Raw genomic sequence first — 24,743 nt, forward strand, 5'->3', positions numbered from 1 at the left:
TTCTTCATTCCACTATTTCACTCATTTCTCATAATCACCGTCTCCATTAGCCTAACCGGCATAACCGTGGGACGTAAAACTTAAGATTTCATTTCATTTTCAAGTTTGCAGCTGTGAGCTTCTACGAGGGAAAGAACGAAATTTATTTGGTTCAAATCCTGAACCTTCTCCTTCACTAGTCCTTTAAAAAAAAAAAAAAAAAAAAAAAAAAAATCTTTGAGCCTGACATACTAAAGATAATACAAAATTTACCAGTTTTCTTTTGCTTGTTTTTCATAAGTGAAAGGAGAAAATAAAATGCACATTATCACATTCATAGATAATGTTATTCTAAAACAGTAAATATGAACCTGAAGAATTTTCAGTGTTACCAGAATAACATTTCCCCCAAAATCTAAGTTAAGGCACCGTCTATAGGAACGAAATCAACTGCATTTGATTACGTATCATATTGTCTTGGAATCCTGAGTACTATTTTTTTTTCTTCAAATAATAGTTGTATTTAGTTTGTAATTAACAAAATAGTTTTAACATGCAGTTTTTAAAATTAAATAATAATGTTATTTAAAAAATAGCTCACAGGATGCCAAAACAATATGGAACGTAATCAAATGCAGGTGATTTCGTTCCTCTAGTCGCTGCCTTAACCTAGATTTTGGGGGAAATGCTATTCTGGCATCACTGTTATTTTTATGGATGGCAACACTGAAAATTCTTGAGATTCATATTTTCTGTTGTAGAATAATATTATCTATGACTGTAGTAAACTGTATAACGTGCACGTGGTAAATTGTGTAAATTGTGAAAACGTGCATAAACTTATGCGGCAGATAATACCTATTAACGGTGGTTCAGTGGTAGAGCGCTAACCTCTTGTGCATGGGGTCTCTGGTTTGATTTCCGGTCAGGTAAGTTTGTGGTGGACAACATCGTGTCCGTGGGTCTTCTCGTGGTGCTCCCACTTTCTCATTCCACCAATTCTTCCATCATCATCATCATCCAGTTCCCTTAAACGCTGTCTCCCTTAATCTAAAAGAGCATAATCGTGGGACGTTAAACTGAAGATCTCATTTCATAAGCTCTTATTGAGTTATGAGTAATTTCAATTTGTGTTATACCACATTGACTTGACACCTAGTCTTCCGTTCCAGGCACTGCTATCGGCTGAAGGAATTCCACTCCCTTTCGCTAAGGTTCTCTCGCTTAGCAACAGCTGAACCCTTATTGGCTCAACGCGTGGGTGTTTCGAGGGTGTGAGCTTTAGTTCGCATTTTTGCCACAGCTCAAGACATTTTGGAAGCACTATACCTCCCTATAATGAATTTCTCATTTACGTACAAATAATTGTCTTATGTCATAAGAGGTTCCAGGTATTTAGAGGTTCCAGTGTATTAAGTATACAGGTATATGCTGAGAACGTTTTAGAGAAAGATAACTTTGCTTTCGAAGGGAACAAGAATAGTCGTAGAACATTTTGTCCAATAAAACTACTTCATATTTGAAAAAAAAAAAGGGAACTTTATTCTCTAACTTTCCCTAAGTGAGAAAATTGGCACCTATGTCATTCTTTATGTAATCTAGATATGTAATTTTACTACAGCTGTAGCTGTAATAAAGCACATCATTTGGCAAAAAAAATAAGATACACTTTCGTTGCTGTAATATGCAAAATATTCCTTGATACTTGCGAAAATGTGTATATTTATTTCTATGAATACTGTTAAATGTAGAATATACTATATTGTGCTAACATCCTTTTGCTTTTTTCAGGTGGTTCTAATTACAGGGGCAAGTTCTGGATTAGGAGAAGCATTAGCGCATGCATTTTATAAATGTGGCTGCAAAGTAATCCTTGCTTCGCGAAGAAAAGATGAACTGGAGAGGGTGAAAAACACTTTGCTTCGAGCACACCCGGTATGATTTCTACTTCACTGGTTTTCTTTTTAACTCTTAAGCTTCTTTTAATATTGAAATATATATATTATGGCGTCCCCAAATAGAATTTGAAGCACAAACTTACCTAACTGGAACTTAATACACTAGTAGGCATTCCAGTCTTACGTCTTTTCGTCACAAGTGGGCACTCGTCCAAATCTCACTTACCTTCACGTCCCCTCCGTATATCTCAACCTCACCCTCATGGATCCTGAGTATCCCTCAACCTTACTCTCACGACCCTCACCACTCCTAAACCTCACTTGCCCTCACTATCAATGAACCTCGCCCTCATGGCCCCTCAGTATCTCTCAACCTCGTTCTCACGACCCTCACCAACCCCACTCCTCATCATCCTCACGTCCTTTCAACTCCACCTCTCACCTCACGGACCCTCAGTAACCCTCGGCCTTATGGCTCGTCTATCGCTCGCCTTCACCCTAACGGCCATTCAGTATCTCTCAACCTCGAGTATGAGGTTCATCATCATCATAGGTATTCTGCCTTTATTGGCAGGTCATTTGCCGCAGCTGAGAAGCTTCCATGCTCCACGATCCTCCGCTAACTTCTTCGTCTTCGCGTATGATCTTTCTGTTTTTTATATCATCCATTAATTGTAGTCTCCTTCGCCCCCTCCCTCTCCCGACACCATACCCTCTAGGACGTCCCTCATGATACAATCTCTTCTTAGGCAATGTCCCAACAAGTTTCTCTTCCTCTTCCTAATAATATCTAAAAGTGTTCTTTTCTCACCCACCATTTCTAACACTCTCTCATTCGTTTTGCGCTCGACCCAACTAATTCTTTCCATTCTTCTCCACACCCACATTTCGAAGGCTTCCAGTCGATTTTCATCACCTTTACGTAATGTCCACGTTTCCGCCCCATACAGTACAACACTCCATACGAAGCATTTTATGAGTCTTTTTCTCAACTCTTTATTCAAGGTCCCACAAAACAGACTTTTCTTCCTCCTAAAGGCTTCTTTCGCCATTCCTACCCTTGCTTTTATTTCACGTTCGCACTTCATGTTATTACTAAGAATACTACCCAGATATCGGAAACTATTCACTTGTTCTATTTTCTCCCCTCCTACTTTTATATTTGACACAGACCCCTTCGTTCCAATCCCCATGGCTTTTGTCTTTCTAACATGTATTTTCATCCCATATTCTTCAAACCCCTTTCTCATTTTTTCTAACATTTTATTGATTTTCTTTTCAGATTCTGCAACAAGCGCCATATCATCTGCAAATCTTATGCATCTAATCATTCTACCTCCTACCGAAATACCATCATCATCATTTGAGGTTAAGAAATACTAAAATACGTACTAAAATTAATACAAAATTTACCATTATTCTTTTGCTTGTTTTTCATAAGTGAAAGGAGATAATGAAATGCAATTTACCACAATCATAGAAAATGATATTCTACAACAGAAAATATGAACCTGAAGAATTTTCAGTGTTACTTATTCATAGAAATTACAGTGTTGCCAGAATAAAATCCCCCCCCCCCAAAAAAAATCTAGGTTAAGGCAGCGACTAAAGGAGTGAACTCAATTGCATTTGATTACGTATCATGTCGTTTTGGTATCTTGTAAACTACTTTCTAAATAACATTATTATTTAATTTTAATAACTGTATGTTAAAACTATTTTGTATATTACAAACTAAATACAACTATTATTTAAAAAGTAGTTCACAGGATACCAAAACAATATGATACGTAATCAAATGCAGTCGAGTTCGTTCCTCTAGTCCCTGTCTTAATTTAGATTTTTGGGGAAATGTTATTCTGGCAACACTGTAATTTCTATGGATAAGTAACACTAAAAATTCTTCAGGTTCATATTGACGGTTGTAGAATAGCATTATCTATGATTGTGTAAGTTGCATTTCATTTATGAAAAACAAGCAAAATAAAATAAAAATGGTAAAGGCTCTTAAGGGGTAACCTCATAACGGTGCCCACCTACGTTTTCCGTATTCGAGTGTTTACTTCGGATGACACTTCACAGTGACGGGCTAACATGGCCACAGATGCCGAAAGCCCAGAAATCTAATTCTTAAACCTAGTGACGGGCTAACTTGACCATAGATGCCAAAAGCCCAGAAATCTAATTCATAATCCTAATCCTAGTGACGGGCTAACATGACCACAGATGCCGAAAGCCCAGAAATCTAACTCTTAATCCTAATCCTAGAGACGGGCTAACATGGCGATAGATGCAGAAAGCCCAGAAATATAATTCTTAAACCTAGAGACGGGCTAACATGGCGACAGATGCCAAAAGCCCAGAAATCTAATTCTTAATCCTAATCTTAGTGACGGGCTAACATGGCCATAGATGCCGAAAGCCCAGAAATCTAATTCTTAATCCTAATCCTAGTGACGGGCTAACATGGCGATAGATGCCGAAAGCCCAGAAATCTAATTCTTAAACCTAGTGACGGGCTAACATGGCGACAGATGCCGAAAGCCCAGAAATCTAATTCTTAAACCTAGTGACGGGCTAACATGGCCACAGATGCCGAAATCCCAGAAATCTAATTTCTAATCCTAATCTTAATGACGGACTAACATGGCCATAGATATCGAAAGCCCATAAATCTAATTCTAATAAGTTTTGCTGAAAGGCAAGTTCAGTTCACTTAACAAGAGCAGTAGAACAAAGTACTCATAGAAAACTGAAAAAGAGAGAACTGAAGTGGTACTGAAGAATTAGGATTTAAAAATACCACGTGTATTAAAACGCATTTACTTAGTCTGTGGACTATGGAACCCGAAGGTTGAATACTGCATTTGTAAAATCTCTCCATTGACTTCTGTCCCTTGCCAACTGGATCCAGTTTCTAGTTTCTACTTGCACACGTTAAATAATACTCCCCTAGCCGCGGCAACGATACGAACATCTTGCGTGATGTCGGAGTTTCTGGTCCCCGTTCGATCCCTAGTGAGAATACAGATTCTTTGAATTCTTCGCCTCAATTATGAGTTCTGATGTATACACCGTAAATTGTAGGTGAGGAAACAAAAACAACATCAGTAAGGGTGAAGGCTAAAAAAGAAAGTAGCTGGCGCTTGCAAAATGTAACAAATGTTTTTACTTTTAGAGGCGAAGCGCGGGAAATGAGATATTTAATAATTGTTCGTGAGATTTCCTTTTAGTCACTAGCCGTGGGAGCTCTAGTTGAGAATAAGTTAACACAATATTCACAGTTATAGAGTGATTCAAAACAACACCTACTACATTTGGGAGGTGATTCCTGACACCAAGATAAGATAAAAAGTATATACCAATCTGGGCGGACAAATGCTTCCTTTAGGAGTTATAGGCTGCCGAAAACGAAGGAAAATGAACTTTAAAGGTCTATAGCTCCAAAACTATGAGACCTACCATAGTCGGGTCAAAAACTAGTATGTGCTCTATCCAAATATCCAAGTTTGAGAATGCTGCGGTACTTCCGCAACGATTTTTATAGAAGAATACTTCAAATTGTGTGCCCGTACCCAAAATCCCTCTATAAAAATGCGCTTCGTGAGTACCTTAGGAGTGTGAAACATGTATTTTTGAATAGCCCACACATTAGTTTCTAGGTAATGTGTTGACTCGACTATGGTAGGTCTCATAGTTTTGGAGATATGGACCTTTAAAGTTAATTTTTTCCTCCTTTTGGCAGCCTATAACTTCGAAAGGAAGCATTTGTGCACCCAGCTTAATCTATACTTTTATCTTATCTTTATGTCAGGAATCACCTCCCAAATGTTGTCGCTGTTGTTTTAAAACACCCTGTATATCTTGAAATTTTGAAATAAGAACAGTAGACTATTAATACCAAATTATCATTAATTTTAAATAACTTTTTATTGAAGGAATTTTTAATATTTCTGACAGAGTATATACGCTCGTTTATTAAAACTAAAATACAGTGTAACGGTTTCGACGACTTACTGTTATTACTGTATTTTAGTTTTAGTAAATAAATGTATATACTGTGGTCAGAAGTGTTAATTATTCCTTTAGTGAACTTTTTATTATTTGAATCCATTTCATGTGAGTTATTAGACTTCATTTGATACGATTGTGAGAACCAGTATTGAACAGGGGCGTGTTTCTTGGATTTCATTCACTTTACACAAAACAAAAACATAGAATGTGGTCTTTTCTGTTTGAACGAAGTAGAAACATCGGTCATTTTTGAAAGTTTTCTTTCGTTTTCTATGAAGATCAATTGTTCAAATGTCATAAGCATTTTTTATGTACGTATTTACAAAGTACTTAGAGTTTCCGTCCACCCCACCATGTTAAGAATAAATCTGGTTACTAATCTCGTTTTGAAAAGCTGTGGGTAAAATTGGGTGAGGGAGAATAAAATACTATTTCTATGTGTTGTAAGTAAAAACACTGGAAGAGAATGAGGGCCCGTTGCCTATCACTGATTTTATTTTTGTGTGTATGTGTTAATAGTTCTATATAATGCGAATGTTTCCCTCTGATTCAGTTTGGGTAGTATATGATTCAATAGCGCTCAGAATCTTTCCATTTTGTTTTACTTCGCGGAAAGGGACATAAACGGAATTAAGGAGCGTTTTTTTATTGTTATTTTTTAATCCTTTAGTGACGAGTGTGGCATATACATAGCCAATAGCTTTCTTAAAAACCTGATATACTAAAAATAATACAAAATTTACCATTTTTCTTTCGCTTGTTTTTCATAAGTGGAAGAAGATAAAGAAATTCAACTTACCATAATCATAAATAATGCTATTCTACAACAGAAAATATGAATCTGAAGAATTTTCAATGTTGCCAGAATAAAATTTCCTCCAAAATCTAAGTTAAGGCAGTGACTAGAGAAACGAACTCAACTGCATTTGATTATGCATCATGTTGTTTTGGTGTCCTGTGAATTACTTTTTAAATAACATTATTTTAATAACCGTACGTTAAAACTATTTTGTTTATTGCATACTAAATACAACTATTATGTAAAATGTAGTTCACAGGATTCCAAGACATGATATGTAATCAAATGCAGTTGAGTTCATTCTTCTAGTTGCTGCCTTAACTTAGATTTTGGGGGAAATATTATTCTGGCAACACTGTAACTTTTATGAATGACAACACTTAAAAATCTTCAGGTTCATATTTTCTGTTGTAGCATTATCTATGATTGCGGTAAGTTGCATTTTATTATCTCCTTTCACTTATGAAAACAAGCAAAAGAAAAATGGTAAATTTTGGATCATTTTTAGTATGACAGGCTCTTAAGAACAGAAATACAGAAATATAGAACGGGTGTGGTTTATAAGCCACATTTACGTTTAATTTGTCAGATAAGTAATTCAATACCCAATTATAAGTTTGGATGGCTTTTATGGCGTCCATTTGTTCTCATCTGTAAAGAGTCCCTAAAATCGTTCCAAAAGGGTTAAACTATACTTTTTCACGCATTAGTGGTTCCATATTCCGAGTCGCGCTTCACGTTAAATATAATTTGAATGCTGAGGGTAATCGTTATAAAGTAGCTTCACTTGAAATTTACTAATTCAGGAAATCTAATTTAGAAAGGTGTTTGTGTTTGCAAACTACTACTACTATTACTATTACTATTATTATTATATTCTTTTTCTTGTTTTAGACTGTACCGACATATCCCCCGGTGGTCCTACCTCTTGATCTGGCTGATCTGAATTCATTACCTTCTCGCGTTTCAGAGGCTGTCAGTATTTACGGCCACATAGATATTCTTATCAACAATGGAGGCATAAGCTACAGAGGAATGATTAGTTCCACAAATATTGAAGTAGATATCAAAGTTATGGTTGTAAATTATTTTGGCCAAGTGGCTGTCACGAAAGGTATGTTGATTTAAATGTTTGATTTGCTTTATAAAATTCTTCAGATTAACATTTTTAACTCTAATGTTCTTTCAGAAATGAGATGTTTAATCTAATATCTGTAGACTTTTTCGAAATACAAATACAAGGGTGGTTCAGCATGCTCCGCCTCTGACATACAAGGAACCCCCGTAGGAAAACCAAACCACAATTGCTTTTCAATATAGTCCCCTGCAACGTGAACACACTTCTAATCGGCTTTCCAGTGTTTCAATTCCAGCGGGGGGGGGGGACTTTTGATTGGTCCTGCTACCATTTACTCACAACATCCATAACCTCTGAATCACTGGCATTTTTTTTCATGAATATGTTTCTTGATGTTGGGGAACAGGTGGAAGTCACTGGAGTCAGGTCTGTAGAATAAGGGGCATGGTGAACAATTTCGAGCTCTGCTGCATGAATTGCAGCAACTGCAACTTAGTAGGAGGTGTGGGCGGGAGCATTGTCACAATGGAACAACACACCACGAGCCAACATTCCGCGGCGTTTTTCCTTTATGGCAGTACGTAATTGTGCAATTAGGTTTGCAAAATAAACACCTATCATTGTCTTTCCCTGTTGGAGATAATCTATCAAAAGAATTCCTTCTGCATCCAAGAAAACAGATGCCATGACTTTTCCCTTTGATGGTTGAACCTTAAATTTCTTTGGTGTGGGGGGGGGGGCGCGGTGGCTCAGTGGTAGAGCGTTCACCTCCGGTGCTTGGGGTCCCTGGTTCGATCCCAGCTCGCGTCGTATGGACTTTGTGGTGGACAAACACCGTGCTCGTGGGTTTTCTCGGGGTTCTCCCGTTTCCTCCCACTCTTCATTCCACCATTTCACTCATCTCTCATCATCGTCGTCTCCTTTAGCCCAACCGGCATAACCGTGGGACGTTAAACTTAAAGATTTCATTTCATTTTTTTTTCTTTGGCGGTGGAGAATTGGGGCGTTTCCATTGTATACTTCGGTGTTTACATTCGGGATTAAAGTGGTGAACCCACATTTCATCCATTGTAACAAATCTCTTCAGAAACTTTGGCTTCTCAGCCTTTATTGTCCATAATAGGTTCTGACTTGTCACACAGCGTGTCCTCTTTTGGTCGGCCGTCAGCATTCACGGGACCCAACGTGCAGAGATCTTTACAATTAACAAATGTTTATGTAGAATGGAATGCACTCTGCCAGTTGAGATGCCACATGTCTCAGTTATATGGCGCCTGACAGTCACTCACCGGTCTGCTAAAATCACGTCATGCACTTCTGTAATATTTTCTGGTGTAGTCAGATGGACCACCACCATGCTCATCTTTACAGCTGTGCCGACTACATTTAAATTCAGGCACCATCTCTTCACTAGGTCATATATAGGCTAAAGTTTCCAAGAGTTCCCACTATATCTGCATGGATGTCCTTCGGTGTTAGATTTTTCTTGAGTAAATATTTTATCACTGCTCGGACCTCTGACTTTTCCATTTCTTCAAATGTGGCTACACTTCTTACTGATCATCAGCCTGTAACAAAAAGAGAAATTGTTGTAAATTCTTGAAACTTTGTGGATATTAGTCTAAAGTATACCAATATTATGTATAAAATTACAAGTCTACTGTCACTAGAAATCGGTCAGGAGCGTAGCATACTGAACCGCCGTCGTATCCTGAAGTTTTGATAAAATATAGGAAAGAAATAATGCTTAAAGTGTATTACATATTTATTACAAAGTTAAATGAAGTAATTATATTTCCGATTGCATTTGAAATGAAGAGTAAGTGCAAGAACCAGCAGAAGAACGTTGTTGTATACCAATGTTTGGATGTTTATAATGTTTATTCATGTTTGTAGACCGATGGTAGCATACACTAGTGAGCTTTTATAAAGAACCCGCCCTTCATCTCAAATAAATTGGAAATACGATCACTTCATTAAAGCTTTAGACAAAAAAATATATTTTCGAAGAGTGAAGATCAGAGCCAGGAGTCATACTTGGAGTCCCTGAATTACTGCACTGATACGTTAACCATAATACTATACAGTTCTAACTTACACTATCAAACTATTTTCACTTTGTCTAAAGCTATTGATTTAGTATCTTGTTTTCAGAATCAAAATGGTTTAGTAGTTTTGCCTGAATATTTAGTTATAAGTAGAGATGCAAGGGCTCGGAAAAAAAAACGGCTTTTTTGGAAAAAAACTCGGTTTTTTCTGCTTTGCTTTTTTGCTTGGGAAATTTTGGGCTTTTTTCAAAATACTGCTTTAAATTGATAAAACAGACTTTGTATCGCTTCTCTATAACACAAAAAATCATTTAATTAGTGGTTGATGCTGATAATAATATAAAACATCGAAAATAAACTATGAATTTCGAAAAAATATTTCAAACAATTTTTCTTCAACATATTTACATTATGAATTCCACAGGATTAACCAATGTATATAATAAGAATTTTTTAACCTCCTATATACAAAAGTAAGCAGAGTTGGCAAGAACCGTGGTTGTTTTTGAAAATGCCAAAAACCCGTTTTTTGGGGGATGTTTAAACCAGGCTTTTTTTATTTAGATTTTTTGCTTTATGTATTTATATTACATATCCACAGAAATAAGTTTGTTTCGCCTTGATGTTATTATGCAACAGCGGGGTTATGCCGGAAGAACTCCCATAAGCTTAAAGAACTGCGGTCAATAAATTTCTTAAGTTGAGAATCTCCCGCCCTAGCCATTGGGAAAATCCCGTCATTACTTGAAATGTAAGACAATAACGGGAAAATCCTGTTATTGCTTTGCATGTAAAATTTAAAGGTCAACGTACCATAGTCAGTACGCTAAAACTGAGGTATTAAATTACAAATTTAGTACGTAGATATCATTGAAAATCCAATCCAAGCTAATGTTGGAAGCTACGTAGGCAATCGATAAATTTTGCCAATTTCTATCAATATATTTAAGCAATATTGGCTTCTTTATAAAACAACACGCATTTAGGAATGCAGAAATATACAATTTGTTTTGTTTCGTATATTTAGACTTAACATCCTTACGAAATACCGAGGTTATCAAGAAGAAGACTTTCGCTTAAACTGACATCCGAACCGCTACTTGGGTTACGCATGAAAGAAGGTTTGTGGTTCGACCGAGAATTGAACATGGGACACCTTGATTAAAAGGTGAAAGGGAAATAAAACTATTGCAGGTGATTTGATATCTGGAAACGTCAACATGAAGTTCACAGGATTCGCATTTTTCATTCTTTTTATTTTTGTGGTTTAAACCAGTTATTAAAAAAAAAGTTGGTGTAAACCAGCCAACCCTAAAAGTAACACTTCTTTTTAAAGAATAAACAAATAACTAGCAAAATAGTATGTAGTATTTTTACTTCAAAATATTCCATACCCTCTTTTTGAAACAAAATAAAATTAAAATAAAACATAAGAGAAATACTTAGATTTATATGATACAGTTAAAGGCTGCACATCTAGAGCTTTTGGTTCTGTACATTCTTGAAATTCTACAGTTAAGTTTTATAGAACCACCATCACAGTTTACCCAATCCTCAAGTTTTCTGAATTTTTAACAAGAGGGATTCAACATATGATTACGGAACTCCCCCCCCCCCCCAAAAAAAAAGAAAGGATAACGGAATATATTTAAGTTAAGCTAAATACAACTGCACAACAAACATGACTGAGTGATTAGCTTTTGCGCTTCTATCGGGAAGTCCGGGATTCAACCAGCATTCGACCATTCTGACAAAGCTTTTCTTCATTCCATTTGTGAATGTAGAAATAGTGTGTGTACTGTGAGTTGGGCGACTTCCTTTTTTATTGTTTTTAAATCGTTATTATTACTAATTACCAGCAGTGACGGTTTTGCGAAGGTTAGAGGGGCGGTCTTTCGGACTGAAGCCCGTTCCCCAAAGTTACGAAATGTCTGCAACAAACGAAATATCTATTATTTATGCCTTTACTCATAAACTTTAAGCTCCCGTCAAATAAAAATTACGAATGTTTAAAAAAACTAAACATTAGTAAGAAACCCTTCCCAAAATACTTTTCTAAATCCGCCACTGATTCTCAGTATAAAATGATTTTTAAAGTTGTATCCGGAAGATTATTGCTAAACATATAAATCAAACGAAATATTAGTTATGCCTGTACTCATAAACTTCAAGCACTTCCCAAATAAAATTAGGATTTTTTAGGAAACGACACAATCAGAAAAACCCCTCCTAAAGTACTTTTCTAAATCCGCTACTGATTATTTGTATAAATTGGTATTCAAGGTTGTGTCCGGAAAATTATTGCTAAATCACTTCACAGCTACAGTATAACAGAAATGTGGAAGTACGGTTTGACGGATATATTGAAGAACGTACGCTTTGACGGATAAATAAAAAACGGGCAAGTTTAACTTTTGCACTAGAAGCTGGAGTACTAAAAGCTCTTAGAAATGAAACACGGATGACAAACTAGAGAAGAAAAAAGATGTCGATAACTCAAAAGTTAAAATAAAGTTAAATAGCCTCTAAAATTACCCTCAAATACTACATTCTTCATGTTAGCTTTAATTCGTAAAACATGTGCTCCATCCATCTTGATGGTGAATTTCAGAGCGAAATATCACATTCAGGTCATGGAATTCTTATCTAACTATAGAATATACTATAAGAAAGCTATTTAGATAGAAAAATCATGAAGTTGAAAAAAGCCAAAATTTCCAAAATTCTCGTTTTTTCCCCAAAAAAGCCGGCTTTTTATGTGAAAAAAAACATCGATTCAAAAAAGCCGGCTTTTTTGCATCTCTAGTTATAAGGGATATTGCAATATGTGATCATTTTTATGCTGCACTCACATTTCGATTTAAAGATATATTGGATGTAATATACTTTTTGCCTTTTTTTGTGATAATTTACATGATTGTGAATACTTGCCACATGTCCCGAATTAGGCGAGACTCTCAAACTTTCAGAAAGTTTTCAGCGTCCCGATTACGTCTAAGAAGGACGCATTATATGAAGGGATCCCAAATTTATCCATAACAGTTATAAAGTATGCAACAGAAATTCGTGGTGGTAGTTGTAAATTTTACCCACGATGTGTACCTATGACTATCGAGATATTGCTAACATTTTATGCAGTGAGATCACCGCAAATGGTAATATTCTTTGTAAATATTCAGTGGTTTATAACTTCTGTTTAAATAACCACCAACAAGCTGACACTTCGAGTTTTCTGTTTTTGGTTTGGGGCTGCGGTGGCTCAGTGGTAGAGCGTTCACCTCTGGTGCTTGGGGTTCCGGGTTCGATCCCAGGCCCCGCCAAGTGAACTTTGTGGTGGACAAACACCGTGTGCGTGGGTTTTCTCGGGGTTCTCCCGTTTCCTCCCACTTTCTTCATTCCACCATTTCATTCATTACTCATTATCACCGTCTCCTTTAGCCTAACCGGCATAACCGTGGGACGTAAAACTTAAAGATTTCATTTTTAATAAATTGGGTATGAGAAACCGGCGATCCGCACATATTGGATAAGTGTATCATGCTTTATGACACAAAATCTTGCAGTGTGACGTTACACGATTATGCCCTTTAGGCTAAGGGAGATGAATGATTAAGGCACGTGAATGATGATGGAAAATTGGTGGAATGAGATTGTGGGAGGAAACGGGAATACCCCAAGAAAACTTAGTTGACCGGGAATCGAACCTGGGACCCCATGCACCACAGGTAAGCTCCCTATCACTGAGCCACTGTACCTCTCGTATCATGCTTTAGACCTACCAAGTTAAGTGGCAATCGTTATTGTACCTATATATAGGGTGTTTCAAAACAACACCGATAATGTTTGGAAAGTGATTCCTGACACCAGGATAAGACAAAAAGTATAGACCAACCTGGGTGCAGAAATCAGTCATTTCGGAGTTACAGGCTGCCGAAAATACGAAAAAGTTCACTTTAACCCTTTCGGGATTTTATGGTACAATTTGTACCATACGGGTGTTTCATGGTACATTGCGTTATGACTCTCCTATTTGAGCTTTTTCGTGCGGTTTTTTGTTTTTCAAGTCCAGAGACATTGTAGAAGATCTTACGTATGGTTTCACACCTTCCTGCGTTGAGACATAGGAGGTGGTGACGTCATAATTTTAAAATATATGTTTTCTTTTATTAAGCCTATGTTCATTATTTTTTGGCGGGCTTATATTTGCACGTAGAAGATTGAAATTTTGCACAAACATTCAGTCCACCGAGTAGTATTTACCAGATTTTTTTTTTTTTTTTTTTCAGATTTCTGCGTTAAAACAGGGGGAGTCCAGAGTTCGTTCTATTCGTATTTAAAAAATACTTATTGCTGTTTTTGAATGCACTATTGTATGGACTAAACGTGTATGCTACTCATACTCCATACTCCAATACTTCACATTTTGGATTTTTGCGCAGGTTTTGCGGCGTTTCGGACCACTGTGCATTGTGGGGATTCTTGATAAAATTTCTCCCGCCCTTACTATTCAAGATAGAAACTTGAAATTTGGCACACACATTCAGGCTACCAAGTACTATTTATCAAATTTTTTTGAGATCTCTACGTTCACACAGGGCCGTTCCAGAAGGGCCCAAAGTGTGAAAAAAATACCCCGAAATTTTCCCTTTAACATCACTTTTCCCTCTCCTGGTATATGATATGGGCATGCAAGTGGTACCATTTGAAAGCCTGCTCCATTCTGAAGAGAATGAGGTATGAACCATGATCCTAGGATAAACAGTGACGATGCAGTAGCTGCTTGACTGAAAGTCTAAAAAATACCCCAAAAACCCAAAATCCCGAAAGGGTTAAAGATCCATAGCTCCAATATTGGTGGAATCTACCGTAGTGGGGTCAAGACTTCATTGAGGAACTAATACGAGGTATCTATCGGTCCGAAAGCCATGAAGAAGTCACGAAATCAGAAAACGGTCATGAAAGTCAAGAAAAAAATCGCGAAATTTAGCATTTGGTTTTTTTTTTTTTTTTTTTTTTAAATCTGTACGAATATAAGCACAGACTGGAAAATTTTGTTCTATAAAACATCAAAATTCACCACTAAAAATGCCCTTATGATGTGCTTTAGACGCTACTGAATCCAAGCAAAGTGTTCTTCTATCGCATGCATGAAAATTCGGCGTAATTTACACCCAAATTCGCTCTTGAGAATGTTAGGAAATTTTATGGTTTGGTAAAGAAAAGGTCACGAAAAACTCACGAAATTTCATTTTGGAATTTTAGTAGACACCCTGTAATATGTGCGGCACAGTGCCCTATCCAAAAGTATGTGTTTCAGAATCCTAAGGGACTGACGCAACTATTTTTATAAAGGGAGTTTGGCTACGGGCATATAATTTGAAGTACTTACCAACTACCTCTATAAAAATTGCCCCTGAAGTACCACAGGATTCTGAAACACGGATATTTGGATAGGGCACACACTAGTTTCTAAGTGAAGTCTCGACCTGACTATAGTAGGTCCCATAGTATTGGAGCTATAAACCTTTAAAGTTCTTTTTTCATGTTTTCGGCAGCCGATAATTCCGAAATGACAATTTCTGCATCCAGGTTGGTCTATATATATATGTATGTCTTATTTTGGTCAGGAATCACCTCCCAAACATTGTCGGTGTTGTTTTGAAACACTCTGTATATATGTATATATAATAGTACTTAATTGTGAAACTATTCTCATGAGATTTTCTTTTAATGTAGCTGTATTGCCGTCTATGATGGAGAGGCGGGAGGGACATATTGTTGCTGTGAGCAGTGTGCAAGGCCGAATGGCAATTCCTTACAGGTAGGTTAAACAATTCCTATAGTATAATATTGCTCATGACATGTTATTGTAAAAGAACGCTCCCACGAGACCATTTGGTTTTTAGAAGCTAATTATTTGTTCTGCAAATCATTTATCGTACAGGACATCCGTGTTTCTCCTAAGTTACGTTCAGTAATCTCAGTAAGGTGTTTCGATCTAGGGAGAAAATAAGGAAAAAAGCAGTACGTAAAGGAACACACAGCCTTGCAAAGAGAATTTTTTTTTTTATTTTCTTTTTTATTTGTCGTTATATATGTTCATAGAAAGTGGCTTTACTGGAAAACAAAATACTTTGTAAGTATACACTGTCTTCAATAATTTTGTCCAATTTCCAAAAAGCCAATTCAAATCGCAAAGGACATTTATTTGACTCCAACGCTTAGATGATTTGCTTTTCCTAAGTATTAAGAACTAGTGACCTGAAGATAGTTGCTATGGTATCTACAGTTCCACGAATCTAGTTTTGAGGATTATTTTGAAAGCTATTTGCAGATTTCCAGCTTACTTGCATCGCCTCTGGTTGTCTATTCTGCAGCAGATCACTCATAGTACCAACCATTCTAAAATCTTCTCCCTATTACAAAAAAAAAAAAAAAAAAAAAAAAAAAAAAAAAAAAAAAAAAAAAGCTTGGCTTAATGACATCGAAAAGTCGGAAGACATGAGAATATCCCGTGGAAACACGCCCTTACGGATCAGAGTAGAACAAAGAGAATTGGAAGAGGTCGATAGTTTCAAGTATCTGGGAAGTATTTTGACGAGAGACGCTTAACCGTACCAAAGAGATCAGGTCAAGAATTGCCATGGCTAAAGAAGCATTCAACAAGAAAAGATCACTCTTAACTAGCAGGCTCAATATTGTACTTAGAAATTGTAGAAGAAATTGGTCAAGTGCTATTTCTGTAGCATTGGACTGTATGATTCAGAGACTTGGACATTACGGAAGTTAGAGAATAAATATTTTGGAGAGCTTCGAAATATGGTGTTGGAGGAAAATGGAGAGGAGAAAATGAACAAAGAAAGCAACAAACGAAAATGTTTTGAAACAGATAGGAGAAAGGAGGACACTTCTAGCTAACATCCTTCGTAGGAAGGCTAATTGGATTGGACACATCTTGCGAAGAAATTGTCTTCGTCACATCGCCATAGAAGGAAATATAGAAGGGAAGCGAGGAATAGGAAAAACACAGCCGATCGATGATTTTGAGAAATAAAAGAAAATATTGGGAGTTAAAATAGGAATCTGAAAATCAAGAAATATGGAAGAAACATTTCTAAGCCCAAATCTAAAATTAAAAAAGAAAGAAAAAATCATTAGTCCCAGGACCTGCCGAAAGGAAGAATACTTTAATAATAATAATAATAATAATAATAATAATAATAATAATAATAATAATGAAAGGATCATATCTACATTTACGGCGAAATTTTCTTTGCACAGTTATTGTCTTGGTCTCCGAAAATCATATCACACACTGATCCTTGTGTTTTGGCGTCATTTTATTTAGTCATTCTGAAACAAAACTAAACAACACTAGAAATTAGTGACATACAAACAAATTTGGTGAATTGTACATTTTGAAGGGGACCGAAATGTTCTTTGTAGTTTAACTTTGGAATTGGGACTGATTATAATCGTAGCGGGAGTTTGAGATCCATTTTGTATATATATATATATATATATATATATATATGTATTGGCTGGGTATGTAATTCTCTGTATAATGTATGTGATAGCATAAAGACACAATGTTTGTATTACAGTTATTTTGTAAATCGACTATAATGATTGTGTAAATTTAGATATTGTCCAGTGTGACTAGAGATACTAGAACCGTCCACCTTATATGCATTAAAGTGTTTGGCGAATTGGTTCGAAACATTCATGCTGTAAGAGTCTGCTATGTTAAGCTTGTTATCATTGCAAGTAAGTCTGCTAACTATCGCGCTAGTTTCTACCCTTTGGTATAAATAAACTGTTTTTATTGCTATGATAAGTAGGGATCTTGCATTCAATGGCACATCCAGGAAGGGTGCGATCGGGGCAGTTGCCTCCCCCCCCCTCCGAAGAGGAAACTTTCTTATTTTATATATATATAAATAAAAGCAATCTCAGAGTTTGGAGCTCTTAAAAGTAGCTCTAAGTAGCAGTATTACAACCCTCCCCCCCAGAAGTCCGTCCTGGACCCGCCCCTGCTTGCATCTACGATCGGATTGTAGTATGAATTTATCCCATACTACAAAAATGGGATAAATTGCAATATACTCACAAAATCTTCAAGTTTTAGCTATGCCATTACAAATGCTCTATGTGCCCACCACCAGCAGCACCAACAGCATCTAGACGATAGCTAAATTGTACCATTTCATCGGAAGTGCGAGGCCGACCTGGATTCTTACCTTTGCACAAGCATCCTGTCTCTTCAAATTGGCGATAACAACGACAAATGTTTTTGGGTGCAGGAGGATCAATGCCAAAACGCTGATGAAAAGCATGCTGGACCGAAATCACTGACTAAGTCTTTGCAAACTGCAGCACGCAAATCGCCTTCTGTTGAGCGGACGCCATCTTATTTCTGATTGACTGCAAACTGAGACTATTGACTAACATCTAACGGCAATTTTCTGAAACTCTAAGCCACGGTCATTCACACAACACTCATTTCCTTGCCAGCATGTTTCGTAATTATTACCGTTCAAAATCAGGTCATTCTTTGTGAAACACGGTGTAAATACGTTTTGATATGCTTAGATAAGGAAATGTATAGTAAAACCGATTAATACTACCAGATAACCTAGAGATAAATATAGACCTTATCTTGTATCCGGGAAAACAAAAGCTTTTCCAGTTAGTGTCCTTGCTCTCCGGGAACTTTCTCGTTGGCTAAACTGTTAATATGTAGAAGAATTCTTTCCTTGCTGTGGAGTCCGTACAAGAGTTATAATAAATTTAGTCCTCGCTTCAAAATCTGTATTGAGCATTGCCTCTTGAAAACGTGTCCTATAGCCACTAGTAACAAAGATAAGCTACTGTGGAATTTCCTATTTCGATATGACTTATTCATTACTTTGAAGCGGGCTGTCTATCTTAATAACCAACCTCACCCTAGGAACTTTATTTCTATGCTTTAAATGCCAAGTTCGTTTCTGAATCATTACCAGCCATAATTACACATTATATGAGTAAAGTGTATTTATACTGACTTCTGAAAGAGCTTAATCGAAATTGGAAAGCACAAGTAGTTAATATTTTCAAGGAGTTCTATTTTTAGTACGGTCTGATCAGTGGCGTATTTAGGATTTTGTTTCGGGGGGACCTATGCACAACACGGTGAAGAAGGAAGCAATTGCCCACCTGAGCTGGAGAATTAAATATATTTTAATCGATTGTCTATTAATATACTAGGATGTCGATGGAGGATCTTACCCCCCCCCCTCCCGCCCAAGTAAATTTCAAATGACTCTCCTGCAAACAACGTTGAATAGTTGTAATCTCATTTCAACTTAACTGATTTCATTTTAGAAAAGTGGAAATGTTCAGTTTTATCTGTGTACGTTTTTACCTGAAAGAAAATGTTGAGACAAGTTGGAGCTGAAATATAGTACTAATTGCAGTTTTAATGGCAAGAATTGCAGACTGGTAAATCGTATGTGACATGATAGACACAAAATGTAGCTGTGAATCTAACCTTTTATTCTATTCATAGGAGAAAAAGGAAGCATCCTCTTGACCTACCTAATTTCCCGGGCTACTTATTCCCCTCCCTCTTGATTTTCTTGAATTCAAACATTTATCTTTCTTTATAACTAAACGATGTAAATATTCTTTTGATATGGGAGACCCGGGTTCGATTCCCGACGGGAGCTCATGTGGTTCGGATTCCACGTTCATCAGTAGGTTCGCGTCTCATATAGTCTCGCTGTTGAACGGGACGCTAAACTAAAATCAACTCAACTCATATTTCTTTGATATAACTAAAATCTTGTTAAGTTGATATCCGTGCAAGTTGGTGTGGAACACCAGTTTCGCTTATCAGTTCTTCTTAGTTTTGGTGTTACTAACGACGGACGACTTGAATCACAACTAACAACGGTTCAAAGTATAATAGGAGAAACGAAAGAAAGTAACAAATAAGAAAAAGAAACAGAAGAGTAGAATGGACGAAAGAAAGAAAGAAAGAAAAAGAATGCAATTATTACATGAAATGAAATTTGGCAAATACAGTATATTTCTGAACAAAGAGCATAAGAAAATGGTCAGTGAAATTCGTAGAAATGGTAAGAAGGATTATTGCTGTACGTGGAATGCGAAAAACTAACAACAGTTTCGGTGGCACTGATACCTTTGTCGACGACCTAAGTGCTTCTAAACTAAAGTTCCTGCCTCCCTTTGGAAAACCTTTCAGAGAGAGAGAGAGAAAAAAAAATAAATTTTTATTTCTTCTCAAAATTCTAACAAACTAAGCTTCTTGGAAAAAGTACGATGCATATATTATAGGTTTGTCACTCGTTTCCTTCCTGTGAGTAAAATACGGAATTAATTTCCTGATAACTGTAATTCACTTTTCAGCTAGTTGACTTTTTTTTTTTTTTTTTTTTTTTTTTTTTTTTTTTTTTTTTAATAGTGTCCAACTAGCCATCCATATGATAAACGGCTTTCCCAAAGAACTGCTTTTCATGTGGCTAATCAGTATACTTGTAAAGCATGTTGTGTTACCGAAAACAATTGTGTGGTTCAATAGTTTTTTTTTTTTTTTTTTTTCGGAATGTCTTATATGTCTCTTTGTTCTGGAATTAATGTCACGTTTTGTCGTTTAAATACTATTGCATTTGTAGGTGACTTCGTAAACGTTAGATCATGTTTTATAAAATAATTCTTATCACCTACCCTGTAGGTAAGAGGGCCATTTTCTGTGTTCATATTTTCTTCTGTTAGCCTGAAACACAAATCGTTCTTTCCTAATTACTATGGAGTCTGTTTTATTGTCGATTACGTAAAATTCACATAACCAGGTTCCACAATTCTGCACAATTGTAACCGTTAATCAAATAAAGTGAATCAAATATTTTTCATTATACATCAAACACACCCACATCTATAATGGTCCCTCTGCAGGTCTGTTGGCTAGCGGATGCTTCTTTGGTATAAGTAATGTAAGTTTCGATTCCCGATTTTCTACTGATTCTTTCTGTACGCAAGAGTTCATTGCAGGGTGCGAATTACGGCTAGGGATGGTGGGGAATATCCCCCTCTGGAAAGCTTTTATCCCTGGCTGGAAAGCAGAAAAAAATTCCCCAAGGGAGGACGCTATTTTCCCCTCCTACCCGCGGTTATATTTCTTACATCATTCAAATTCTTCAATTCAATATGCTAAACGTAAATACAAGAAATATGCTGAATTGTAGTTAAAAGAAGGACGTCATAGTGCTCTTGACAATCCGAGAGGGCGTAAAGGGAGTACTCCGAATGAAGGAGAGAGAAGGAACTGTTTCATTTTCATTAAGGATTATGTTTTATTATGCTTCATTGACCAAATTTTATACAAACTAGCTGAACCTGCGCTCTCTACACAGCGCATCATTCGCATATGAGCAAAAATCTCCTTCTCATTCCTCACCACATATGTACATGTCCCTTTACAGACACAAGTGACAGACGTCTTGATAAAAAAAAAAAAAAAAAAAAAAAAAAAAAAATCGGCAAGGGGTATCATAAAGGGGAGATTTTTTCGATTATTTTTTCTCAATATCTCGCACCGTTTGCAAGATTTGAGCCTACTTCCGGTTGGAGTTTCTAATTCATGTATGACAAGTGTTTTCTTTTTTCTTGCATGCAGTACGTAATAAGCAAATGCATTACATATACAATTAATTATAATGTCAGTTATATATGGTGTTCATTGGGCAAAACACTCAAAAAATAAAGATTTATCTTAAGACTCGAGAAATGGTTATCCTTCCTTTTTCACTATTATTTGGCCATGGAACAAACGCCTGAGACATATACAACCCCAATATACAACATTCTGGTGTTGGAATGTATAACGCATAGGATGTGATGCTTTAGTTTTTTTTTTTTTTTTTTTTTAATTTCAACACTTCCAATGTACCCGTAAAAATGTAATAAAAGAAATAGTGGCCATGTTTTTTAAATATTCGATTAGAACTGGACAATCTACATGAAATTGGCAATCGATCAGTGAAAACGTCATCTTTCTAGAGCCTGTAGTTTCCGAGATCTCATTGTCGAAAGGATTGCCCACAAACATAAATGTAGTTTAAAAGAGCTCCAAAGATGGCAGCACAATTCATTTGCATTTATTTCGCAGAAGGCTTATTAAAGGCAAAGGCCTTCCAACAATAATTTAAAAGGATAAAAATTTTCTGAAAAATATTTCTTTAGGTAATTTATTTAAAGTACACTCTTTTAAAAATATTTGTCTTTGTTATAAACGTGAAATCACAAATAACAGTAAATCAAAGGTTTAAAAGCTAAGGTTATAGGCTAGAGTTCGGTCGCTCTTAATTCGTAATGTAGCATTTTAATAGATAGTAGTGTAAGTGCTGTAGGAAATGAGGAGAAAAGATTAAGATTGTTTCGTCAAGGAACTGTTGATCTTAATTGGGCGTGAACTCGTACTGAGGATTGTAGAACAAGGGTGAGCAAAGAATTTATTTTCAGTACGTAAACCTGTATATTATGTTATAGGCATATTGTAGTTTGAATATACATGAATACTCTGTACAGACCTGCCCTATTGTGTACATATAACAGCAGAAGGAGATTGGTTAAGTACATTAATCACATACTTGTGTACAGGCTAGCAGAAGGGAAGGTTAGCTTAGGTGTTTTTTGAAAAAGAAATGTTAGCGAGATCTGCTGCTGTAGGTTACGATAAAAATGGTATAATACTGATGTACTTTTCCCCCAAACCAAAGCCAAGTGTGTTAAGTTTAATCGTTGTTGGTTGAGTTGGCACGATTATATAATTTGGTATAAACTTTTTTTTTTTTACTTTATTCCAACCCCCCCCCCTCCCTGGAAATATCGCCTAATTCGCACCCTGGTTCATTGTATTAAATGGCAGTACAGACGGCTCGGAAACTCTTTATATGATTGTATATTTCCTTCAAAGTTATTCTTTTCTCTCTACCCGTATTTGTGTGTGGGTGTGGGCGCGCGCGCAAGTGTATATTTAGAAAACACATGCAAGAGGATCGCTACCAGAAAACTATCGCAGATTGTAAATCTGCGTATAACAGTCAGGAGCGTCATTTCAGATTTTGCTTGGGGGGGGCAAGACCTCTTGATATAAGTAAAATTTCGCGTTTTTCACTGATTTACTACTATTCTAATGATAAAATCTATATACATCTCAAACTCAGGGGGGGGCAAATGCCCCTCCCTGCCCTCCCTAAATGACGCCCCTGATAACAGTTGAATTTGACAGAAAGAGGGGGAGGGGAACACCAATTACCCCTATTTATGACCTCTGGACGTAATCCGTATATGCAGAAATATGGATAATTGGGAAAATCATCAAAATGTGAATATGTTCTGAGTTTCTTTAAAAAAGAAAAAAAAAATCTCCAAGCGTTTTCATATAATAAAAACGTAGACTTAATGTATGTTAAAAATAAGGTCATTTTTACTAGAAATAGCTAAAAAAAATCCATACGTGTTAACGTTGGATTAAAGAAGAATTTGAATAAATTACGTTTTGACATTCAAATGTATACAGTTTGCGTTTCGGTAAGTTTTTTTTTCTTTCTTTTTTCCCCTCAAATGTAACTTTTTATTTCGTAATATCCGAACTCCAGTCATTCGGATCGATAATTGGTGGTATAGTGTAAATAGTGTACCGTAAACTAACTAACTAACTAACTAACTAACTAACTCTATGGCCTATGGAACCCGGAGGTTCAATGCCGCGTTCACAAAAGCTCTCCACTGACTTCTATCCTTAGCTAACTGGATCCAGTTTCTACTTTGTATTCCTATCTCTGCGAGATCCATCTTAATATTGTCCTCCCATTTGCACCTAGGTCTTCCTATTGGTCGTTTTCCGATGGGTCTTCCAGTCAAGACTTTGAAAGCGTTTCTGCCTTCTCCCATTCTAGCTACATGACCTACCCACCTAAGCCTCCTAGACTTGACGACCCTAACAATGCTGGGTAAACCATATTAATTATGTAGTTCCTCGGTATGAAGTTTCCGCCATTCCTCATTCCCGTTCCTCTTGGGTCCGAATATTCTTCTCAGGATCTTGTTCTCAAATCTTTCAGTCTTATGCTCTTCCCTCAGAGCAAGCGACCATGTTTCGCAACCATACAAAACAACAGGCATGATTATCGTTTTATATATTTTAAGCTTCAAATCCTTCGACAGAATTCGCGACGACAAGAGATTTCGAACCGAATAGTAACACGAATTCCCTGCTTTTAGTCGACATTTAATTTCTTCGTGAATATGATTTTCGTCTGTTAATATCGATCCTAAATATTTGAAAATATCCACTTTGTCAAAAGTATTATTTAATATTTTAACGCATCCACAATTTGCCGTATTACGGTCCCGACGCACTTCCATGTATTTAGTTTTCTCTCCATTTACTTCTAAACCCATGTCCCTGCAAGCGTTTAATAAGATCTCTGCATTATCATCCCCTATTAAATTTACATCATCAGCATATGCCATAACCTGGTGAATACCGTTCAGCTCTAGGCCCTGGTTGCTATATTTGATTTTCCTTATGGCATATTCCAGCACAAAGTTAAATAATAATGGCGACAACGCATCTCCTTGTTTCAGATCATTTTCGACGTGAAAGCTCGCGGACAAAAATTTTCCTACCCGGACTTTACTTTGGGATTCAGTTAAACATATCTTAATTAATTTAATTAGCTTTCTCGGTATTCCAAGTTCTGTAAGAACGTTGTATAATGTTTCTCTCCTAACCGAGTCGTACGCCTTTCTAAAATCAAGAAATTCGTACGACTCGGTTAGGAGAGAAACGTTATACAACGTTCTTACAGAACTTGGAATAGCCTAATAAATTTATATTGTTTAATGTGACAGATATACGG

General features: G+C 36.5%; 1 protein-coding gene across 2 annotated transcripts in view; it reads left to right on the plus strand.

Moving 5' to 3' along the window:
• Nucleotides 1–24,743, plus strand: part of LOC145682401 (dehydrogenase/reductase SDR family protein 7-like) — a 46,242-nt gene that overhangs the window by 14,369 nt on the left and 7,130 nt on the right. For both annotated transcript variants that reach the window (XM_081754010.1, XM_081754011.1), the window contains exons 3-5: nt 1,771–1,914; nt 7,585–7,804; nt 15,553–15,637. In XM_081754010.1, the coding sequence (XP_081610136.1) occupies nt 1,771–1,914; nt 7,585–7,804; nt 15,553–15,637 (449 nt within the window). The remainder of the gene's footprint in view (nt 1–1,770; nt 1,915–7,584; nt 7,805–15,552; nt 15,638–24,743) is intronic.

The sequence above is a fragment of the Thermobia domestica genome, chromosome 3 (genome assembly GCF_964235325.1).
Source record: "Thermobia domestica chromosome 3, izTheDome1.hap1.1, whole genome shotgun sequence".
Lineage (NCBI taxonomy): Eukaryota > Metazoa > Arthropoda > Insecta > Zygentoma > Lepismatidae > Thermobia > Thermobia domestica.